The following is a 20,877-nucleotide window of genomic DNA, read 5'->3' as shown; positions in this document are numbered from 1 at the left end:
TTAAGATTTGTGCAAGTTTTCAAATGTACTAGCACGTTGACAGAGTGCATTCTAAGTGCTAGGCAATGTCCTAGGTGGGGCATGGGGAAAATAAAAGGTTTTTGCCCTTGGGTAACTTGTAGTGTATTTGGGATAGGTGACATATTTTACCAAAACTGGGACTTAGAGTGAAAATTGGGATTATGTTTGTGGGGAGAGAGAGGTCATGGCTTTTCCCTCATTTGAATGAATGATTGGGAACTCTCTGAAAACTTTCTGCTCTCTTGGTTAGGGTAAAAAGTTGGAAACATGTCAGCATTCAGTTTTATGAGGACTGGTAAGAAAGACATCAGTGATACTGACCTATATTTTAAAGATTTATTAATTTGAGAGAGAGAAAGAGAGACAGCGAGCTTGAGTGCTTGGTGGGAGAGGCAGAGGGAGGAAGAGGGAGAGAATCCCAAGCAGACTCCTCACTGAGCATGACTGCAGCCAGGGGGGTCAATCTCACAACCCCTGAGATCATGACCCGAGCAGAGGCTAAGAGTGAGACGCTTAACTGACTGTGCCACCCAGGTGCCCTGTTACCTACCTATATTTTAAATCTGTTTGTTGTTTTCAAAATAAAATCATTAGTCCTTTTCGAAGACCTTGAAGTATTTGCATTTCAGAAGTATTGTGAGAATTTGTAATTACTGCAATTTTCAAAGTGTCTTGAAGTTAACTCTTTATTATTTACCAGTAAAATGTTCCATGAAAAATCATTTAGATTGAACTTTGACACTTGTACAGTACCTCCAGGTAAAGAAAAGGAGAATCTAATGAATGGCCTGGGAATTAAGTTTCAACAAAAATATATTTTGCCAGTATCTAAAGAACTCAGAAGGAATGGGGAAATAGTAAAATTTCCAGCCTTTCCATCATCTTTCTGTGACCTATTTTTTTTAAATTCATGTTTTTCAGACTAAATGTTAGGAATTTAGGAGTCCTGGGATTGAGAAGGTGGAATTGGAGAGGGTAAGGTAGTATTGGGGTAAATATTAAAAATATAAAGCAATTAGGGGTGCCTGTGTGGCTCAGTCCATTAAGCATCTGACTCTTGATTTCAGCTCAGATCATGATCTTGTGAGCTGGAGGCCTATGTCAGCTCCCTGCTTAGTGGGGAGTCTGCTTCTCTCCCTCTCTCTCTCTTCCCCTCTGCCTCTCTCCCTGCTCATTGCTCTAAATAAATAAAATCGTAAAAAAAAAAAAAAAGTACAAAGCAATTAGAATCAGATGCAATGCCCCCAAAATTATAAAATGAGATGATTAAATTTCAACAGTGAATTTTGACCCCCCCAATAATACAAATAATTAAGGAGAATAGACCAATGATTAAATCCAAAAGCAAGTAAAATGAAGTTTTAACATAGGTAGATAGGGGCCCTAGTTGGAAAGCTCTTTACAGGTGATGTTGATATCCTGTAGTATGATTGCTTTGCAGCTCTTTGGTTGGTCCAAGGAGGTCATTTCTTTGGAATTGCTGACACATTGGACTATATGGAATTGATCGTAGAAAGAGGCCTGGTATAAGAATCAGAAGATCTGTATTTTTGTTTTGACTTTATTGGGTGATGTCTCATGCCTACCATTTACCTTCTGGATGCACTAATTTTCTGTTGTAAAATGAGGGTATCATACAGGTTCACCAAAAGTTTATTGTTGAAATCAAATGCCCAACTTACAGGATTATTGAAAGGAACAGGAGAGTTAAAGGATGTGGAAACACTGTAAAGTGCTGTAAGAGTGTTAGACATTATCATTATAATTATAGTGACCTATTTTCCAAACCCAAATTGGACCACATGGTATGAGAGAGGATTTTTGTGCCACTTCCAAGGGTGAGAGGCAGTCTGCAAAATGAGATTCAGATGCCAGAATATTGAAATTTCTGGCACAATTTTCATGGTTTATAGGAGCAATGATAAAATATTTGAAATAGTAACTGTTCGTTAAAATTTATGATGTGTGATCATGATAATTATGATATTTCTTTGCAAAAGATACTTAATTTCTTGTGTAAGTCAAAGTTCTTTGATTTCAGAGAATCTTACTATGGGGGAGGGACCTTGAGGGACATCAGTTTCCCATTCTATTTCTAGGACATTTGCTGGGAAAAGATTTGGGGGGAAATAAATTTCACTACCTCCCTTGGTATAGTAATTTGTCTTATTGAACATCTTTACTTCTAAAATCTCTGTAGTTTAACTCAGCACCTTTTAATTTTATTTAAAAAAATTTTAAAAGATTTTATTTATCAATTTGATAGAGACACAGTGAGAGAGGGAACACAAGCAAGAGGAGTGGGAGAGGGAGAAACAGGCTTTCCACCAAGCAGAGAGCCCGATGTGGGGCTTGATCCCAGGACCCTGGGATCAAGACCTGAGTGGAAGGTAGATGCTTAATGACTGAGCCACCCAGGGCACCCCTCTTATCACCTTTATTAAAAAAAAAATAGCACACATGAGAAACTTTTGTAGGAAAGGATTTTTTTTAACAAAACTCCTTTTTTAAGGGTAATAATACAAAAAATGTGGAAAGAACAACTGCTGGAATTTTCTACCAGAAGGATTTGAAAACCCTTTTGGGCCATAAACATTAAATTCATTTCTTCTAGAGTATGTTATGTTTCTTGGATGATAACTGCAAAAATCTATTTCATTTCCTTTGGTTTAGTACCATAATGAGCCCTTATGATATCTAGCATCAAATGCTACCTAGCAATTAAAAATCTTAAATTATCTATTCTTAGGGGTTCTTTAATTTCTTAATACAGTAGTGTATGAGACAGACGTAATAATAGTCCATTTCATATGCTGCAGGAAACTTTGGTGTTGCTTTTTCTTTCATCTTGCTTCTCCTTCCATGAAAGATTTGAGATTTATGGCTTGAGGGTTTATAAACCTTTTGTTTTCTGCTTTTGCAGGCATATAGTGAAGCATTAAGGTGTTTATTTTTATTTTCACTGTCAAGAAAGGAAATGTTTCAGAGTTTATTTTCATTGACATTTATAGTAACTTGAAAATCATGGAATAGATCAAGTTCAAATTGATTGTTCCATGAAGCCTCTGAGTTTTCAGCACGAACCATAAACTACGGGGTGTAGTTAAGATGCCCCAGTAATATGAATTTGGTGTTAATAACCCAGTTGAGGTTTCAGTCTTTACCCTAATGTCTGAAACTTCTGGACTCTATCCCTGGGATTGGTTCTGAAAAGCTGAATGGATTTGCAGCTGGACTAAAACAAACAAATCTATATCCTTGGCTGGCAGGTTATTCCATGAATTATGCATCTGTAGCCTTTGTGTCACTTCAGAGGTTAGACAGAACCAGAGAGAGAGGCGCCCAGATACAAACGGTCTAGAAAATTGGATATGGTGGCCAGGAGTTACTATGCAAAAAAGATTTTCTGTCTCGTTGGCACGGTTCTCTTGGAGATTGGGGTAAACAGCACACAGACCAAGAGGATGGCTTGAATTTGGCTTTCAACACTGTTGGGAGCCGGGGTTTGGATGTAAGGTGTAATCCTTATCCTTGGAGATTTCTGCTGCCAGACCACTGATGAAGGGCCTCGATTTGTGTGCTTAGCGACTGTCATTCTCTGGGCCAGGAGCTTAGCTTAGTGAAAAGAATTGGGTGTTAGGGGAGACGGGTGCCTCATTAAAGGGATCTCTTCTGATTGAGTAAAGCAGCATTTTAGCTGAGTCCTCCTCAGTGGTATTCCAGAAGTTGCCGATTATTATACAGATCGATCATATCATCTTTGTGCACTCATGAAAAGAATGTCTATTTAATGTGGACATGACCAGCCATCAGAGAGAATAAATGCCTCACTAAAGCTTGATATGGCTGACTGTTGGCCTTGTGGATGGTCACACTAAATCAATCTGGCTAGATTTTTTTTAAACTGCCGGCGCCCTGTATCGTCACCAATAGACCCAGTTGGAGCTCCGAGCTTAAGTGGGCATGAAAGCAAAGATGCTAGCATTCTGTGGGTGGTTTGAAATGCCAGGTTTGTTTTTGTGGAGTCAGTAGTGTAATATCTCTTCTTTTTTATGCAACCCCTGCTGAAATCTAAAGTCGTGAAATTCAAGAGAACAGGAACTCGCTCACTGAGGCTGTGCACACTCTTGGTTTAGCCTGAGTGCTTTGTTTCAGGTGTATAAATTATACATCCCAGTGTAATTCGGAAATGACAGCTTCTAGGGAGAATGAGAAAAGGTTCTTTGAGCCACAGAGAAGGTTAGAATATATCGCTTTTCTAGCTAGTCTGGGAAGCTCAGGATGCCTTGCCAGATAGAGATTTTTTAAAAAAATAAATTCATTCCGTATTTATGATGCCTTTATTCTGCAGCACAGGGCCCTTCTTTTTATTTTAAGAAAATTCCCCCAGCTTCATTGAGGTATAATTGACACGTAACATGGTGTAAGTGTAAAGTGTGCAATGCACTGATTTGATGGACAAAATATATTGCAAAATGTTTACCGCTGTAGCGTTAGCGACCCCTTCCATCCCTTCCCATAGTTACCATTTCTTTTTCATGGTGATAACATTTAAGATCTACTGTCTTAGTGTGCTGTGAGATGTGTAAGCCTGATGATTCACAGACCTGTACCCCTGGGGCAAATAATACATTATATGTTAATAAAAATACTTTAAATTAAAAAAAAGATCTCTCTTAATAACATTTGAGTATATGATACAGTATTATTAGCCATAATCACCATGTTGTCCATTTTATCTCCAGACTTGTTAATGTAATAACTGGAAATTTGTACCCTTGGACCACTATCTCCCCATTTCCCTCACCCCCGAACTCCTGGTGACTATCACTGCACTTTATTTCTCAGAGATGTTTTAAGGCACATGCAAGCGTTAAGATCATTAATACAGTCTCACATCTTATTTTCAGATCTAGCAGTTGATAAGGTCACAAAAAAACAGTCACCTGATATTAAAGCTTTAAAGCTGTCCAATTATACCCACTATTTTCACATTTTTGGTATGTATAATAACAACAATAATAGTACCTTATATTTACATATTGATTGACGGTTCCATAAAGTGTTTTCAGGTGTTCTCCAAAACTGGGCTTACTATTAACCTTAAGGTTATTTGGTATTTTTACGTTATTTGTCAGAAGACAATCATAGTGACCTTTCGTTTTACGGAGAATCTGTCACTAGTGAAATTTGTAAAGCAAATTACTCATTGATTTTTAAAGTATACACTTGCAAAAGGGAAAATTAAAAAGGGAGACCCTTGTAGCCTTGACAACTGAGAAATTATTTCTTGGCTGAGATTTTTGCTTTCTCTGAGATAGGAGTTATGTTAAGAAACAATACCTGAATCAGAAAGCAGTTCTAATTTAAATCAGTCTGAATCACAAAAAGGTCGATTAATTGTTTTCATTTTCAAAATATTTTCTTAGCTGTGTTTGTGCTTTCCCTTTCAATATTTTTGCGTGTGTGTGGGATATAGACTTTGCAGAATATTCTAAAATATGACTTCTATTTATAAGCAAAACTGACAAATACCTTTTCTTCTTATTATCTTTAAATTGCAAGTGTCTGAAGGCCCGTCATAATTGGATGTGTCATCCTGAGATTTAAATGCATTACGGTTTTTGAACGTGATTTGAAAAATGAGCCCCACTCTAGGGGAGGTGGGGCAGGCCTGGCAGTCAATGGGTAGTGCAAACAGAATTCGATTTATGCATTCTTTTCAAACAGTTATTGATTATATAAAAAAGAAGCCTACGCTTCTCTTCCAGAACTTTGCAGAAAACACTATGAATGAACTCCTTGGCTGGTATGGCTATGATAAGGTTGAATTGAAAGATGGTGAAGATATTGAATTCAGGAGCTACCCTACCGACGGAGAGAGCCGGCAGCACATTTCTGTTCTCAAAGGTAATGACATTTAATGTCCCTTTGTTCATGCAAAGAAGGATTAACTATCTCAACCTGCCAATTGAGTTGCTTCGGGACTCATTTGGTTGATTATGCCAACGGTTGATTTAAACGTACATCCCCAGTAGTACTTTCCCATAAGCAGAATTCCACAGAATATAAGAGCATAACATAAAACAAAAATAGACACAGTTTAATCTCCTTCCAGCAATGGGAGCACTAGCTAGCAAGGGCTAGGGACCTTAGGGCTATGGTCCTGCCCACAGATTTATAGAAAGGGACAATGTTTGCTAAGTTCTCCTTCTCGTTTCTTGAGTCTTTGATCTATTAGTTTTGGGGGACAGGTGCTTTCTATTAAGTCAAATACTGCATTTGGATTTTTAGACCTTGAAAGTTAGTTTGGTAATCCCCTCTTCCTCCTTTTTTTTGGTGGGATTTCTTAGGAAAGCCCTATTTCTGTTTCGTGTTTGAAGTTCCTCCTGCTCCCAGCCTTGGATGGGGTATGAGGAGTAAGAGAGTAGTGCATGATTGGATCCTACATTATTTTATAAGAATTTTCGTCAAAGCCCAGCCAAAGAGTGGAAATTAGAGACTTGGCCGTGTCAAATTAACACTGATTCTAATCAGCGAATATCAGTGTCAGATATCTCATGAGGGAAGCCTAGAACCAAAGGTGGGTGTTATTATGGATGCTAAATTTATGAACCTAAATTCGGAGTGAGAGTTTGATGGTCAAAAAAAAAAAAAAAAAGTATGTAAAGGAGCAGTCCATTTGGGGAACTTCATTAAAGTGTGGGTAAAATTCATCGTGCACCATCACTGGCAATTTGATCAGTATTTGCACTGCATTCAAAATCTGTTGGCATAAACTACCTGTTCACTCATTTTATTTCCAGTCTCTTAAGATAGCATTTTTTCCTTCTTATATGCCAAGTGACAAAATGTAAATGAGCTGTCCTGTAGGCATGTGGAATTGAACGCACGTAACAAATTTCATGTTAAGCCCGCTATGAAATTGTACACATCATGTTACAGGGATAGTATCATCAATTTTACTGTAAATGAAAAATGCAAGTCATGAGTTTATATTCTATAAACTAATAGCTCGTGTAATACTCAGTCTAGGTAATAATCTTTGCCTCTGGGGAACATGGAGAGAGTGCCAGGATATGCTACTAGAGGGAAAAAGTTGTTTTCCATGGTTGAATTTTTTTTTTAAATGATTCACATGCAAGGATAAAATTCACAAAGTTCAGATCATTGTAAGTTTTCTTTATTTTCATTTTTGTTAATAGTTAATGGATACTAATGTTTACCCTGTGAAACAAGTTTTCTTTCTAATAATCTGCTTCTTTCTTATGGGTCCTTTTGGTTATATTATGACCAAACTTTTTAATACAATTGGGATCTAGTGATAGGACTGGATGGGGCATGTTTTTAGCTGGTAGCCGGAGGGTGATGCTAGATAGGACTTTGTACCCGGAAAAGGTTAATTGCATCTCAGGTTTCTATGGGTTTTCCCAGTGCTAAAATGCATCACCAGGATGCAATTGAGGTACTAGTTATCATAATGAGCCAAATGGTAAAGGATCCCCCTCAAAATTTACGGTGAACAAAACTGAAAGGGTCCAGGACGGTCTGTGGAGTTCTGGTAAAGTGTTTAAAGATCTGCAAGGAAAAGTTGGTTTTGTTACATGGCCATTTGACTTGAGAAAATGTGGTCACAAGGAAAACAAGCCCTTTTGTAATAGTGAATGTGATCTTTTTTTCTTTTATAGAAAATTCTTTGCCAAAACCCAAATTACCCGAGGACAGTGTTATTTCACCATACAATATAAGCACAGGCTATTCCGGGCTTGCCACAGGAAACGGACTCAGTGACTCACCTGCAGGGTCCAAGGATCATGGCAATGTGCCCATTATTGTACCTTTAATTCCTCCACCTTTCATAAAGCCACCAGCAGGTAAGTCATTACTGGGGTTTCCAATGAGAACGATTCCTAGAAAGTTGTAATTACCTTATAAAGAATTATTAAATGCCCAAGGTACCTTTGGAAAAGACTGTTTTTAGGAGCTTTGTAGACAAGACACGTTCGTGCTTGTGTTATTTAAAGTAGCATTCATTACTCTGTTAGGCAAACTCAGGCCAAGTCCCCAATCTACTTTCAACTGAATGAATTTTTCCTACCACTGGCTAAAAAAAAGTAGTTTTCCTCCTCTGAAATCATCTGTTAGAAATTAAAAAAAAAAAAAAGGATGAAATAATTTTATATACGGACTGACTGAACCATGTGGTGGCATTGTGAGGGGCTGGGTCTCCTGAGCGGGCTGCCCTTCTTAGAAATAACCTAGATTATCCATCTCTGCCACAGAGTTCTTTCTAATTCCTGGAAAACTGTCTTTGAGAGCTTTAAAGAAAAATGGATGTCTGGATTTCACTTGCATGCAAACGTAATCAGTTTTTTAATATTTCCAGAAGATCAGATGGCGTGTGTATGAAGGTGCAGGGCAATGGGTTAAGCATTAGGTGATAGCACAAGCTACATTACAGCTGTGTTCCATACGGAGAAAGAAGTTCAGTGATACTGTATCTCGCTTGCTGTGAAATGCTGGAGTTACGCTAGAATGCTTAATTGCTACAGTGGTTATTTTTCTGTATATTGAGCTGAACAATGATAAATAGTAAGTTTTGATGGCCATACTCACTATAACTTACTGAAGGGAATGTTTGTATTTTTGGGGGGGCTGGGGGGGAGATAAGTGTGTGGTTATGTTTCCATAAACAGTGAGGGTATTTGTAGATATAAATTCCTGGACTTGTGTTATAGATGTATTTACACCATATTCTGAGAGTTACTAACATTTTTCTTCATAGTGTGTGTACATTCCCTTGCTTAGCCTACTACATTTTAGTAGTAAAAAGTGTCCTTTCGTATCGAGGTCCTCGAGAGAGAATGTCATTAAAATCCATTTACCTGTCAAAATCACTTGAGATTGTGTTTGTCTGCTAATTTCTAATATAATTTGTGTATCTCATCGTTTGCCTTTTTAATGCCCCTATTTTCCTTTGGTTGATTGTTTTCTGATGCAGAGGGACCCAGGTGTATCTCCCAAGGACCAAAGTCATAACTTTGCACAGGCAACTGGGAAGGGGCGGGGTGACTAATTTTGTAAATGTAGAGTTCATATTCCAGTGAGTGTGCAGTGGCCTGGATGCGTGGTGATGATAAATGGGAACATTAGGGCAGTGTGACTAGGTGGAAAGGTCACTCGCCTCCGATTTAGACAAATTGGGCTCAAATCTAGGCTTTGTCACTTACCAGCTCTGTGGACACGGACACATTATATAAGCTCTCTCCTCCTCAGTTTCTCCATCTGTAAAATGGGGATCACAGTTTCATCTCACAGGATTGTCATGGCTGTGAGAGGAGAAAATATATGTAAAGCACCTAGCATAGTCCCATGACACTAAAGCCATTCCGTAAACACCATGCTGCTGCTTCTTTTTTTTTTAAGTCCTTAGTCTGTCCCAGAAATATCATGCACATAATTTGTGCATAAAAAGGTGTGCATCCAAATGCAAATTCCCCTCTAAGATTTATTTGAGCAAAGCAAACAGCTTTAGAAATTAGCATAGCTGAGGCTAACATGAGCTTGGCATGCCAAAAAACCTGCCCTGGAGTTTCCTGCTGAGCCAGCCACGTGGAATTCAAGCACACAGCTCCCATTTAACTCTAATTCCACATCAGATCAGGAAAAAAATATGCAAAGGGATACAGGCCAAAGATTGAGCATTGGAAGTCTTAGACACAGGAACTCGGAGGAATTAGAAGCCAGAAGTAACTCAACACCAGTGGTTTTATGCTGTCTTCATGCAACCCCAAAGCACTCATCTGTTGAAAACAAAATGTAGGGAAGGACGTGTTTAATTTTCTGCTCTAAACCTTGGCTCTGTGCTTCTCCAAGGTTCTATATGACAAGACCAAGATACAGAAAGGATCTCTGCTTTCAAGGAGGTTTCTCCATTAATCCCTAAACAGAAACATGTACAGGAGAGATGAATTTCGATTCAGTTACGTTATCTAGTGCAGGGGTCTGCAGACTTTTCCTACAAAGGGTCAGATAGTGTTTTAGGCTCTGGGCTGTGCTGTCTCTACCAGAACTACTGAACTCTGCTATTGTAGATAGTACATAAACAAATGGGTGTAGCTGTGTTCTAATAAAATATCATTTACAAAAAAGGCAGGAAGGAGGGTCTGGCCCCACAACCAGAGGTTGCTGATTTTTGCACCAGGGTAAGGTTGGCAGAAGTTTCAGGATTGAGTTTCTGAGAGTCAGGCTATGAGCTTTGCCAAGGTGCTCTGTATAATATCATAAGGGACAGCAACATGGATAGGAAGATAGTGGGGTTTTCAGGGTATGTGGTGAGCTTTGGCACATAGTAGGTGCTCCAGTACTGTTTGTTGAAAACTGACTAAATGGCTGATAGTCAAATTCCTACTGCACATACATCACCAGTATGGGCCACTCTGTTGTTCCTTGAGAAAATGCTAGTATCTTGGCTGGCTTAGTCCCAACCTGTCAAGAGTTTGACTATAGCTTTATGACAGTGATGTGTATAATTATCCTTGGATAAGTAAGGCCCACAGATTACCTAAAAACTTTCATCTAATTAATCACTTCACTTTCTCCTTCTGTTAAAACTTTTGCCAGGGTTGTTATTCAGGGTAGCTGAGTTGAGGCACATTCCCTATCAATGTTATAGCTATATGTAGGTTAACACTGGCATTCCTAAGGGAAACTAATAAATGGTACAATGGCTAGAAGTAAAAGGCCCCTTGATAATCAGCCCCTGAATAATTTAGAACTGACTATATCATGCAACTGTCCACCTCTCGGGATGGGGAAGACAGGGAGCATATGTATGTTTTGGATTCCTGGAAAGAAAATAACTGTTAGCGTTTAAATTATTCCCATTCTGCCATAAACTGGCCGTGTGACAATACCAGCAATAATAATACCTTATGTCTGTATTAAATCCTTTATAGTTCATGAAGCGCACTCACATTCATTGTTTGATGTGATTTGATCTTTACCATGACTCTGGGAAATAGTGTACTGGATATAGCTAAATAGAAAAACTGAAGGTTGCATAGGTTAAATGGCTTTCTCAAGGTCAGGTGGCTTCTAAGTATGTGAGCCAAGACTAGTACCAATGTCTTCTGACTCCTGATTCAATATTCCTTTTAATATAAAGTTGCTTTTCCGGCGTATTTGTACAAAACTTGCTTAGACTGCATCAGAATAAGAGTCCTTAATAGTTTGCGACTTCAGATCCCCCAGTGACAGGTACACAGTCATTTTTTCAAGTCCCCATCTTCTGGGAGACTTGATGTGTTCTCTGAACCTGAGGATCTGTGGTTCTTTGAACTGGGATGACCTAGCGGGACTAAAACCCCAGCTTGGTTTTGAAGGGCTCACCATCATGAGGCAAGTCACTGCTCCTCCGAGGTACCAGAGGGTTCCATTGGGTTGGGCACCGGTTCCCGAGTGTTTCATGGGCTTGGGCAGGCTCAGACTGGATCCCGTCCATGTTTGGCAGCCAGTGGGCCCTGTGGAATACTTGGGATGGGGAACATGGTGACACCACACTTGCTTGGATTTCTCCTCTCCTTTTGCACAGCTGCATCCAGGAGTGTGGGTGTAGCTTATTAGTGGGCCTGGGGAATTGCTTTTCTCCTCTGGCCCCCACCTTCTCTTCAGAGAAGGGGAGCTCCCTGGGCTTTGGTGATTACAAGCGTTGTCCCTGCTCTGGCCACACATGTTTGTGTACAGTTTTGTCTGATTTCCAAGGCTGAGCTGCCCTTCCCCCATCAGGGACAGAATTTGGCCCTTAATGTAGGGTTTGTGACATCACAGTCGTTACTATGGTAATAGACTTGTTATGAACACAGGATAATAGCCCTGATTTTCCTTTTTTTTTTTTTTTCTCTAAGCACTGAAGGGAATCACCATGATCCTTAAATAAGACTAAGACTTTTCTGCAGACTAGCAAGTGAACAGAATAAGGCTTTGCCATATAGAGACGCCATTAAAAAAAAACCAAACAAACAACAAAAACTGTTAAAAGAGTAAGAGAATAATAGAAAGTATTGACCACCTTTTTCTTTTTATGCAAACGTTCCTTTATCCTTTTAGTGCAAATGAATATGAAAGTGTCCTTCTCTGCTAATTTTAAAAATCACAGCATGAGCCTAGTCTAAAGTGGCAGAATATATATCAGCAAGAGTTTTGAAAGATAACTCAGGTTAATTATATTGTGACCTTGCTGAAATTCTTCTCATATTAGAGATTTTCATACAGGCTTCAGCCCTTCAGGACTTCCTTGGAAGAGGGTTGTGCCAGAAAAGGACTCTGAGTACGGTCTGTAAAGGCCGTGCTGGAGTGAGTCTCCATCCAAATATTTAGGCCGACCCCACTCCACCGCTGGTTTGACTACTGAAGTCAAGCCATTTGAAATGGATTTTAAATACAGATTTTTTTCTTTTTTTTCTTTTTTTCTTTTTTTTTTTTTTTACAAACACTTTATATTGATCTTCCCTGCTTTCCATAAGTAAAGCTCCACTGACCAGACGTCCGTCCTCTACAGTGGTTGGTCAGGCTTGATGCTGCCTATCCTGCCTACTTCTGGTTAGAGCAGCTGACTGGACTTGAACCAGCATTTTTCTTTTCTAGTCTCAGACTTGCTCCCTGACATTATGCTCCCAAGAATTAAAAAAAAAAAAAAAAAAAAAAAAAGAAAAGAAAAGAAAAAGAAAAAGAAATCAATGAAACTCTTGTTGTAATTATTTTTTGTTCATGAGGAAAAGATGAAATGCAGCAACTTTTCCTAGTGAAAGTCATGCTGAGCTCTGCTGCAGAAAACACCGCATATCTAGGAAATTACATTTTAAATCTGAATCTTTTGACAGGCTTCCCTTGCCTATCACAAGTCCAGAATCCCTCTAAGTCCCAGAATACTTTAAAATGAAATTAAATGTACAAAAAGGAGGGAATCTATTTCCCTGGATGCATTTATGTGGCAGTTTTGAATAAAATGGTGGGTTTTTTTTCTTTTTTTTTTCCTACCTCAAATGGAAAGCGACCATATTCTTCTTTCTTGCTACCCATGGGAGAGGGGAAAGACAGGGTCTGTCCCCATGGCATACATAGGTTTATGTGGAGGGACATGAGATCAACTCCTAAGAGCCTGATTCCCTACGTGCTGGAGCGTCTTGACTTTCTTTGAAAACAATGACCATTTCCTGTCTTCTAGGATGGTTTGCTTTCAGTGAGCTTTTCAAATTTGTGTTCAGTCATAGTCATGGAAATATGATATATTTTTTCAGGCAAATCTTAGAATTCTTAAGGGGATATAAGAACTGGGCTCTAAGGAACAATTAGCTTAACTGAGAATATGGAAACATTCACGTGATCTGCTAAACCCTATGTATATAACTGAGCAACCCACAGTTAATAAGCATGTTACTTTTTGGCTCTTAAAATTCTTACATGGAGTTATACTTGCAGAGAAGTGGGAATCAGAATGTGGTTTGCATTATGATCATTATTTATTTTATCTGTTACACAATATTCTTGGGGCTTGCATATGAATGATGTATTCCAAATAGCCATTGAGAAAACAGGATTTAATCAAAATTGCTCTGCCATTTATTTATTTGTCCAACTTTTAAAATATGATTATTAAATAAAATTACCTAGAGTTAATGGGATTTGGATGATTTACTATTTATGTAGCAGATAGATTTCTCAAAAAAAAAAAAAAAGATGTTCACTGAACCCTCAGGTTTGGGGAATTTTCTAATTCACTTAGAAAAAGGACAGGAGGAATTATGCTGAATGGCGGGAGTAGGAATAGTTAATAATCGTAATGATAGAATCTCATCCTAGCGAATATTTTTCGAGCACTTATTATGGGCCAGACATTGTGCTAATAGATTATTATCTCATTTAATTTTCAGAACAACTCTGTGTGGATGCTATTAACCTTGTTTTACAGATGAGGAAACTGAGACCCAGAGCAACTTGCCTGAGGTCACACAGGTAATAAGTGGCAGAACTGACATTTGAACTTAGGGATGATGTCCCCTTAACCCATATTTGTAGCCCTGGATTATCCAAAAACCTATGTCAGTCAATTATGTGTTTACTGAGTGTGCTTCATATTATGCTAGATAATACAAGTGTGTACGTCATCATCCTTGGCCACTGGGAACTTACAGTGTACTTGGTATAATCAAAACATCATTCCACTTTGACTTTGGAAGGAGTTTTAGCAGCATTTGGTGGAGCTCGGTGGCAGCGAAAGGGCAAAATGGAGTAGCAGAAGGTCTATAGGGAGATAATGAGGAACTGTTATATTTACACAGTTGAGGAGAAATGACATCTAAAACGTAATGTAGGCCAGAAGACAGTCATTCAGAATTCAAGGTGATTAACGAAAGATACAAAACGAAGTCTCAAAATCTTACCTACTCTGATAATGGGCCCTATTTTATTTTATTATATTTTTAAATAAAATTGTGGATTCTTGTAAAGGTGGAACTCAAATTTCAGTATGTTCCTTCTCTCTCTCTCTCTCTCTCTTTTTTTTTTTGTAGTGACAATCTATCACCATACAAAATTATTACAGTATTATTGGCTGTATTCCCAGTGCTGTACTTCTCATTCCCATGCTGATTTATTTTAAAACTGAAAGTTTGTACCTATTAACCCCCTTCACCAATTTTGCTCATCCCCTGCTCCCCTCCCCTCTAGCAACACCTAGTTTGTTCATTATATTTATGAGTCTGTTTCAGTTGTTGTTGTTTGTTTGTTCTTTTTTTTTTTTTTAGATTCCATATACAAGTGAAATCATTTGGTATTTATCTTTCTCTGAGTTATTTCACTTAGCACAATACCCTTATGTTGTTGTGAAATGGCAAGCTATCATTCTTTTTTATGGCTGAGTAATATTCCATTGTGTCCCAAATCAAAATGTGTGTGTGTTTTTAAGAATTTATTTATTTTAGAGAAAGAGAGAGAGAAAGAGAGAGTGATGAGTTGACAGGGCTTCTATTTATATGGTGAGACATGGAAAGACAAACACATTGTGCCAGCACCATGGAGTTGGTCCCTAAGAATGGCTGAGAACATGGGCTTGGAAGTCAGACTGGGTCTGAGGCCAGTGTTACCTTTTCTATCATATTGGTTGGCTAATATTTATTGAGTACATATTTGGCTTTATGACCTGGGGCAGATGACCATCTGTGTGACCATCTGTCTGAGCCTCGGTGTTTGCCTCATTTGAATAAAAGATAGTACCTAGTACAAAAAAGCGGGTGGCAGAGGGAGAGGAGGAGAAAAAATCTCAAATAGACTCTCTGCTGAGCACAGAGCCTGACATGTGGCTTGATCTTGTGACCCTGAAATCATGACATTAAGCTGAAATCAAGAGTCAGACACTTAACTGACTGAGTCACCAAGGCATCCCTCAAATGTGTGGTTTAAATGGTAGTATGATGTGGTGGAAAGACTACCAGAGCAAAAATCAGGAAACCTGGGTTGTGAATGCCAGCTCTGCTTTTTACTGGCCGTGTAAATAAGATAAGTCACTTTGCTTATCTATGCCTCAGTTTCCTTGCTTAATAATGATGTACTTAGCTTAGGTAATCTGTAATTGCTTTAATTTATAAAATCTTGATTTTGTGACTTGTATGGTGAATTTACCACCTGATTTTGTGATTTGAGTCTATTTTAATATACTGTAATATATATTTGTTAGTTGATTGAACATATTTAAAGAAAACTCACCTCTATGTGTAATTATGGCAGCCAAAAAAAGTCTGATGGAAAATTTATGCCACTTAGACAACTATCAGCTAATTATTAATTTTTTACTCTGGAAGAGTGACTTGAAATAATAGATTGAAGTTTTAGAAAAACTGCTAGAAAAAAATTTGAATTGTGAGTAAATGAAAAGATTATATCACCCATATGTCATTAGACCTAATAATTTTGATGTTACACATAAGTAATGATTACTGGAAGTAATTCCCAGAATTTCTGCAAAAGAGAAGTCACGTTATGTCCACTTTAACTTATCAAAACAGGCACAAGAAGGAATAGAAAGCTTGAGTAGTCCTACATCTATTAAGAAAATTAAACTGGTGCCTGGATGGCTCAGTCAGTTAAGCATCTGACTCTTGATTTTGGTTCAGGTCATGATGTCAGGATCATGCTCAGTATGAAGTCTGCTTGAGATTTTCTCTCTCCGTCTCCCCTCTCCCTGCTCATATGCTCTTTTTCTCTCTCTAAATAAGTAAAATCTTAAAAAAAAAAAAAAGGAAGAAATCATTAGATCCTTTTTACAAAGAATATTCTAGGCACAGGTAGTTTCAGTGGTAGATTCTACCAAAAATTTAAGGAAAAAAATGAAACCAAACATAGAGAAACTCTTCTAGAGAATAGAAAAAAACAAAAAAACCATTTTTACTCATTTTATAATCCCAGCATGACTTTCATCCCATGACATGACAAGAGCATTAGAAATAAGGACCATGGTAATTTAATGTAATTGAATTACACTAAGATGGAAAACTTCTGTTCATCATGAACACTTATTCAAAAACCCTAAAAAAAAAATCATAGCAAACAAAATCCAGTGATGTATACTAAAAGATAATGCATCATGACTAATTTGGATTCTTTTCTAGGAATGCAAGGTTGATTTAAGCTTAAGAAATCCATCAATATGCTTAACTACATTAACAGAATAAAATAAAATCTCAAACAATATTCTCAATAGATGCAGAAAACAAAATTTGATAAAAATTTAACACAATAATAAAAACTTTTGGCAAAATAGGAACAGAATGGATCTTCCATAAAATGACAAAAATTATCCACAAAAAACCTACAGCAAATATTATACTTAATTGTGAAATTTTGAAAGTTTTCCTTGAGATCAAGAGTGAGATAAAGATGACCACTACCACCACTTCTATTTAAATTTATACTGGAGTTCATAGATAATGTAATACGGCAAGAAAAAGAAACTAAAAATACAAGATTTGAAATGTAAAAATAGCATTTTGTTTACAACCATCCCTTTTCCATCAATGTACAGGTGAGCTATTATAATTAATGAGTACATTTATCAAGGTCTCTAAACATAGGCAGTACTCCCAAATCCATTATATCTCTATATAGCAGCTACAAATATAGTAAAAAAACAAAATTTAAAAATACCAGTTAAAATAGCATTAAACCATGAAAAACTCAGGGTAAAAAAAATAAATCTAACAAAATATATGCAAGATTGTTATATAGGAAACTATGAATATTGCCGAGAGAAATCAAAGAAGGCCTAAATCAGTGGAGGGACACACCATGTTTATGGATTGATGAATAATATTCTAAAAGGACAGATTCTTCCTAAATTGATCTATATATTCAATTCGGATAAAAATCCCAGCATAAAATTTTGTGGAAATTTAAAACCTGCATTTTGAATTTACATGGAGATGCAAAGGGGCAAAATTAGCTGGGACAATCTTGAAGAAAAAAAATAAAAGGAAGACTTATACTACTAGATCCCAACAGTCATTGTAAGACCTAGAATAATTAATTAATAATTAAATAAGTTTATGTTATTATCAGTATTAATTGTACTGTTGTTATTATTCTTCTTTTGAACATACTTTAAGCCTCATCTGTGTTTGAGGCATAAGAGAGAAAAGACACTTTGTGTTTCTCATGTCAATTCTCTTTTGACTTAAAATATATATGTAAAAGTGCATAAAATATACATGTATCTTTTTCCCACAAATAATGATCCTTGTCCACTCACAACTTTCCATTCAAGAGGTAACCACTTTTATGGCCATCTTTGCCTTATTTCCTTCTACAGTTTTAACACCTGCAGAGGCTCCCCACTAGTAATATAGTTTATTATTTGCCCGTTTTTGGACTTCAGATAAATGAAATTCTGGAAGCCAGTTTCCAAAATGGCCTTAATGATCCTGGTCTCCTGATAATTTCTTTCTACATTGAATCAGGGCTGGTTTATGTGACTGACTTCTGGGGCTGTCATAAAAGGTTATTGTAGTTTTTGCCTAGTTCTCTCAGATTGTTCATTTTTGAGGGAACATGAGGAAACTCAAGCAGCCCTGTGGAGGGGGTCATGTGGACAGGAAGGGGTCTCCCATCAGCAGCCAGCACCAGCTTGCCAGCCTTGTGGTTGAGCTGCCTTAGAAGTGGGTCCCACAGCCCAATTCAAGCCTTCAGATGACTGCACCCCCAAGAGACACTGGATGTAAGTTCATGAACAACTCTGAGCTAGAATTGCTCTAAACTACTCCCAAATATCTAACTCAGAGACCCCATGAGCAATAATAAATGATTTCTCTTGTATTAAAAAGAGACAATGAAATAATGATAAAAGGATACGCATATAAATCACTGCAGTGGAGTTCAGAAACAAATATGAACAGATTCTGGATTTATGACAAATATATTCATCAGCTTAGGTTACCATAACTAAATACAGCCAAAGTTTATTTTCTCACAATTCTGGAGAATGCAAGTCCAAGATCAACAACATTAGGCTTGGTATCTGTTAAAAACTGTGTGGTTACAATCAGTTACCTTCTCTGTGTTCTCATGTGGCAGAGAGAGATAGGAACTCTCTGCTGTCTCTTCTCAGGAGGACACGAGTCCCATTAGATAAGGACCCTACCTTCATGTACATTGTTGTGGGAAAAGATCCTTGTCTCAAAAAATCTTGAGTCCTTTACTTGGAGACTTAGAGTTTGAAAAAAAGTGGTGTTTTTTTAAAAAATTTTAACTCTTCCTGATTTATTTATTTATTTATTTATTTATTTATTTATTTTTTAAGATTTTATTTATTAATTTGACAGAGAGAAATCACAAGTAGACAGAGAGGCAGCCAGAGAGAGAGAGAGGGAAGCAGGCTCTCTGCCGAGCAGAGAGCCCGATGCGGGACTCGATCCCAGGACTCTGAGATCATGACCTGAGCCGAAGGCAGCGGCTTAACCCACTGAGCCACCCAGGCGCCCCTACTCTTCCTGATTTAGTTAACTATATCCTAGAATACAATTTCAGCATTTCCCCCCATCTCTAGTCTGTTTATAGACTAATCAAAATCAACTGCGGACAACTGTTTAAATCAACTATTTAAAATCTCCTCATTCTTTATTATTAAGGCATTATCATCTACTTACATGAAAAATATCACAGCGAGACCTGAAAGTTAAGATGCAGGTATAAGACATAAATATCTCCCCAAGTGGTCTACTTGAGAGCAGCTTTTGATATGATGTAAGTAGAGAGAAATGAAGTGGTACTGGGTGAGTGACAAAAATAGGATATTCAATACTTTGCCCCAGTGGTTGCTTTGCCTCCCAGGGGATAGTTGGGAATAGCTGAAGATATTTTGGTTGCTACAGCTGGGAGCGAGGAAGTTACTGGCATACAGGGAGTAGAGGCCAGCCATGGCACTAAACTTCCTACAATGCAGGGGACAGCCCCACAACAAGGAATTATCTGGCTGACAATATCAATAGCGCCATGGCTGGGAAAGCAGACTCGACAGTGGTGACAGCTCTGTGTATGGGACACCTCTTGAGCCTGTCTCTGGATTCCCTTAGTCCCACCTCTTAGTCCAGTGATTGCAGTGGTCCTTTGACAGCTTCGGCCTGTGCATTCTGAAAGGGCCTTGCCTCACACTTGTGGCATATGTCTGTAGCTTCCTGCTGTGGGGCTTCTCTGATATGACAGTGTGGGCATCATGGAAATCCTTTTGGCGCATACACGCGTGCAAACCGGGAGTGTAGAGGAATGAACACGTTGGGTCAGTGGGGCATGAGAATTGGTGAATAAACTCTTCCTTCTTTTGTCCCCTGGGCAAATAGCTAGGAAATGTATTTCATATACTCCAAAGAATGTTTTTTATGATTGAACACCACTTTCCATTGGTTATTTCATTGTATTGGCTCTTCTTCCTCCCCCGGTTCTTTTCCTGTGCCCCTCATTCTTACTTCCTGGAATCACATGCCCAATAAGCCACCTGCATGCAAATTTGTGTCTCAGAGTCTATTTTCTCGGAAACTCGTGATAAAATATCATGCATGTGGAGGTCCACAGTGAAAGATCAGGCATCAATGGAAAATTTTATGGACATTCATGTTGTTTCCCTTTAAAGTGAAGCATAAATATTTAATAAAGGAGTAAAAAGAAACTACCAGATTCATGGTGGTGCAAATACTGGAGAGCTCAGAAAGGGCTACTTTTAAAGTCATCCCATCAGTCAAAGAATTTTCCAAGCCTCTTGTGGAAATGGTAAGGGACAATAGTGGTGGCCATACAGAAGGGTAAAAAGGGAAGAAATTAAGTCAGGACTTCAAGAAAAAAAGAAAAAGAAAAAGAATATCCTCTGGATGCCCTCCTTTAAATGAATCTTGTTATTTTGACAGATTTAGACTCCTAGAATTTTAGTTAGAAGGAACCTCAGGGATAATCTAGTTAAATTCCCTCTTTTACAGACGATGAAATGAAGCTGAGAGGCTAAACAACCTTCTCAAGGTCACCAAGTTGCATTAATGGCAGAGCCAGGGCCAGAACTCACTTCTGAACTGGGGACACTGTCTAAACATGGATTCTAAGTCACATAGCCCTGATCCCTGACATAGCCTGCAACTAGGGGTATGACCTAGTTAGGATTCCAGAAAACCCTGTCCCTAGGTCAACAAGGTGCTAAGATGCTAACAGGAAATAAGAGGAAATGTCAGCTGTATTTTCCTTTGCTTGTAGAGGGTGGATGTATTTCTGGGATTAGCCTAGACCCAACTGAACTGTTTGCTATTACTTATTTGAGGGTATAAATAA

At 38.1% G+C, this 20,877-nt stretch overlaps 1 protein-coding gene across 2 annotated transcripts in view; it reads left to right on the top strand.

The window, feature by feature from the left end:
• Positions 1–20,877, top strand: part of SOBP (sine oculis binding protein homolog) — a 160,075-nt gene that overhangs the window by 8,224 nt on the left and 130,974 nt on the right. For both annotated transcript variants that reach the window (XM_059176954.1, XM_059176953.1), the window contains exons 2-3: positions 5,793–5,931; positions 7,710–7,895. In XM_059176954.1, coding sequence (XP_059032937.1) covers positions 5,793–5,931; positions 7,710–7,895 — 325 coding nt within the window. The remainder of the gene's footprint in view (positions 1–5,792; positions 5,932–7,709; positions 7,896–20,877) is intronic.

The sequence above is a fragment of the Mustela lutreola genome, chromosome 6 (assembly GCF_030435805.1).
Source record: "Mustela lutreola isolate mMusLut2 chromosome 6, mMusLut2.pri, whole genome shotgun sequence".
NCBI lineage: Eukaryota > Metazoa > Chordata > Mammalia > Carnivora > Mustelidae > Mustela > Mustela lutreola.
Note: the sequence above shows the minus strand (reverse complement) of the source record. Positions and strands in the feature narration are given on the sequence as shown.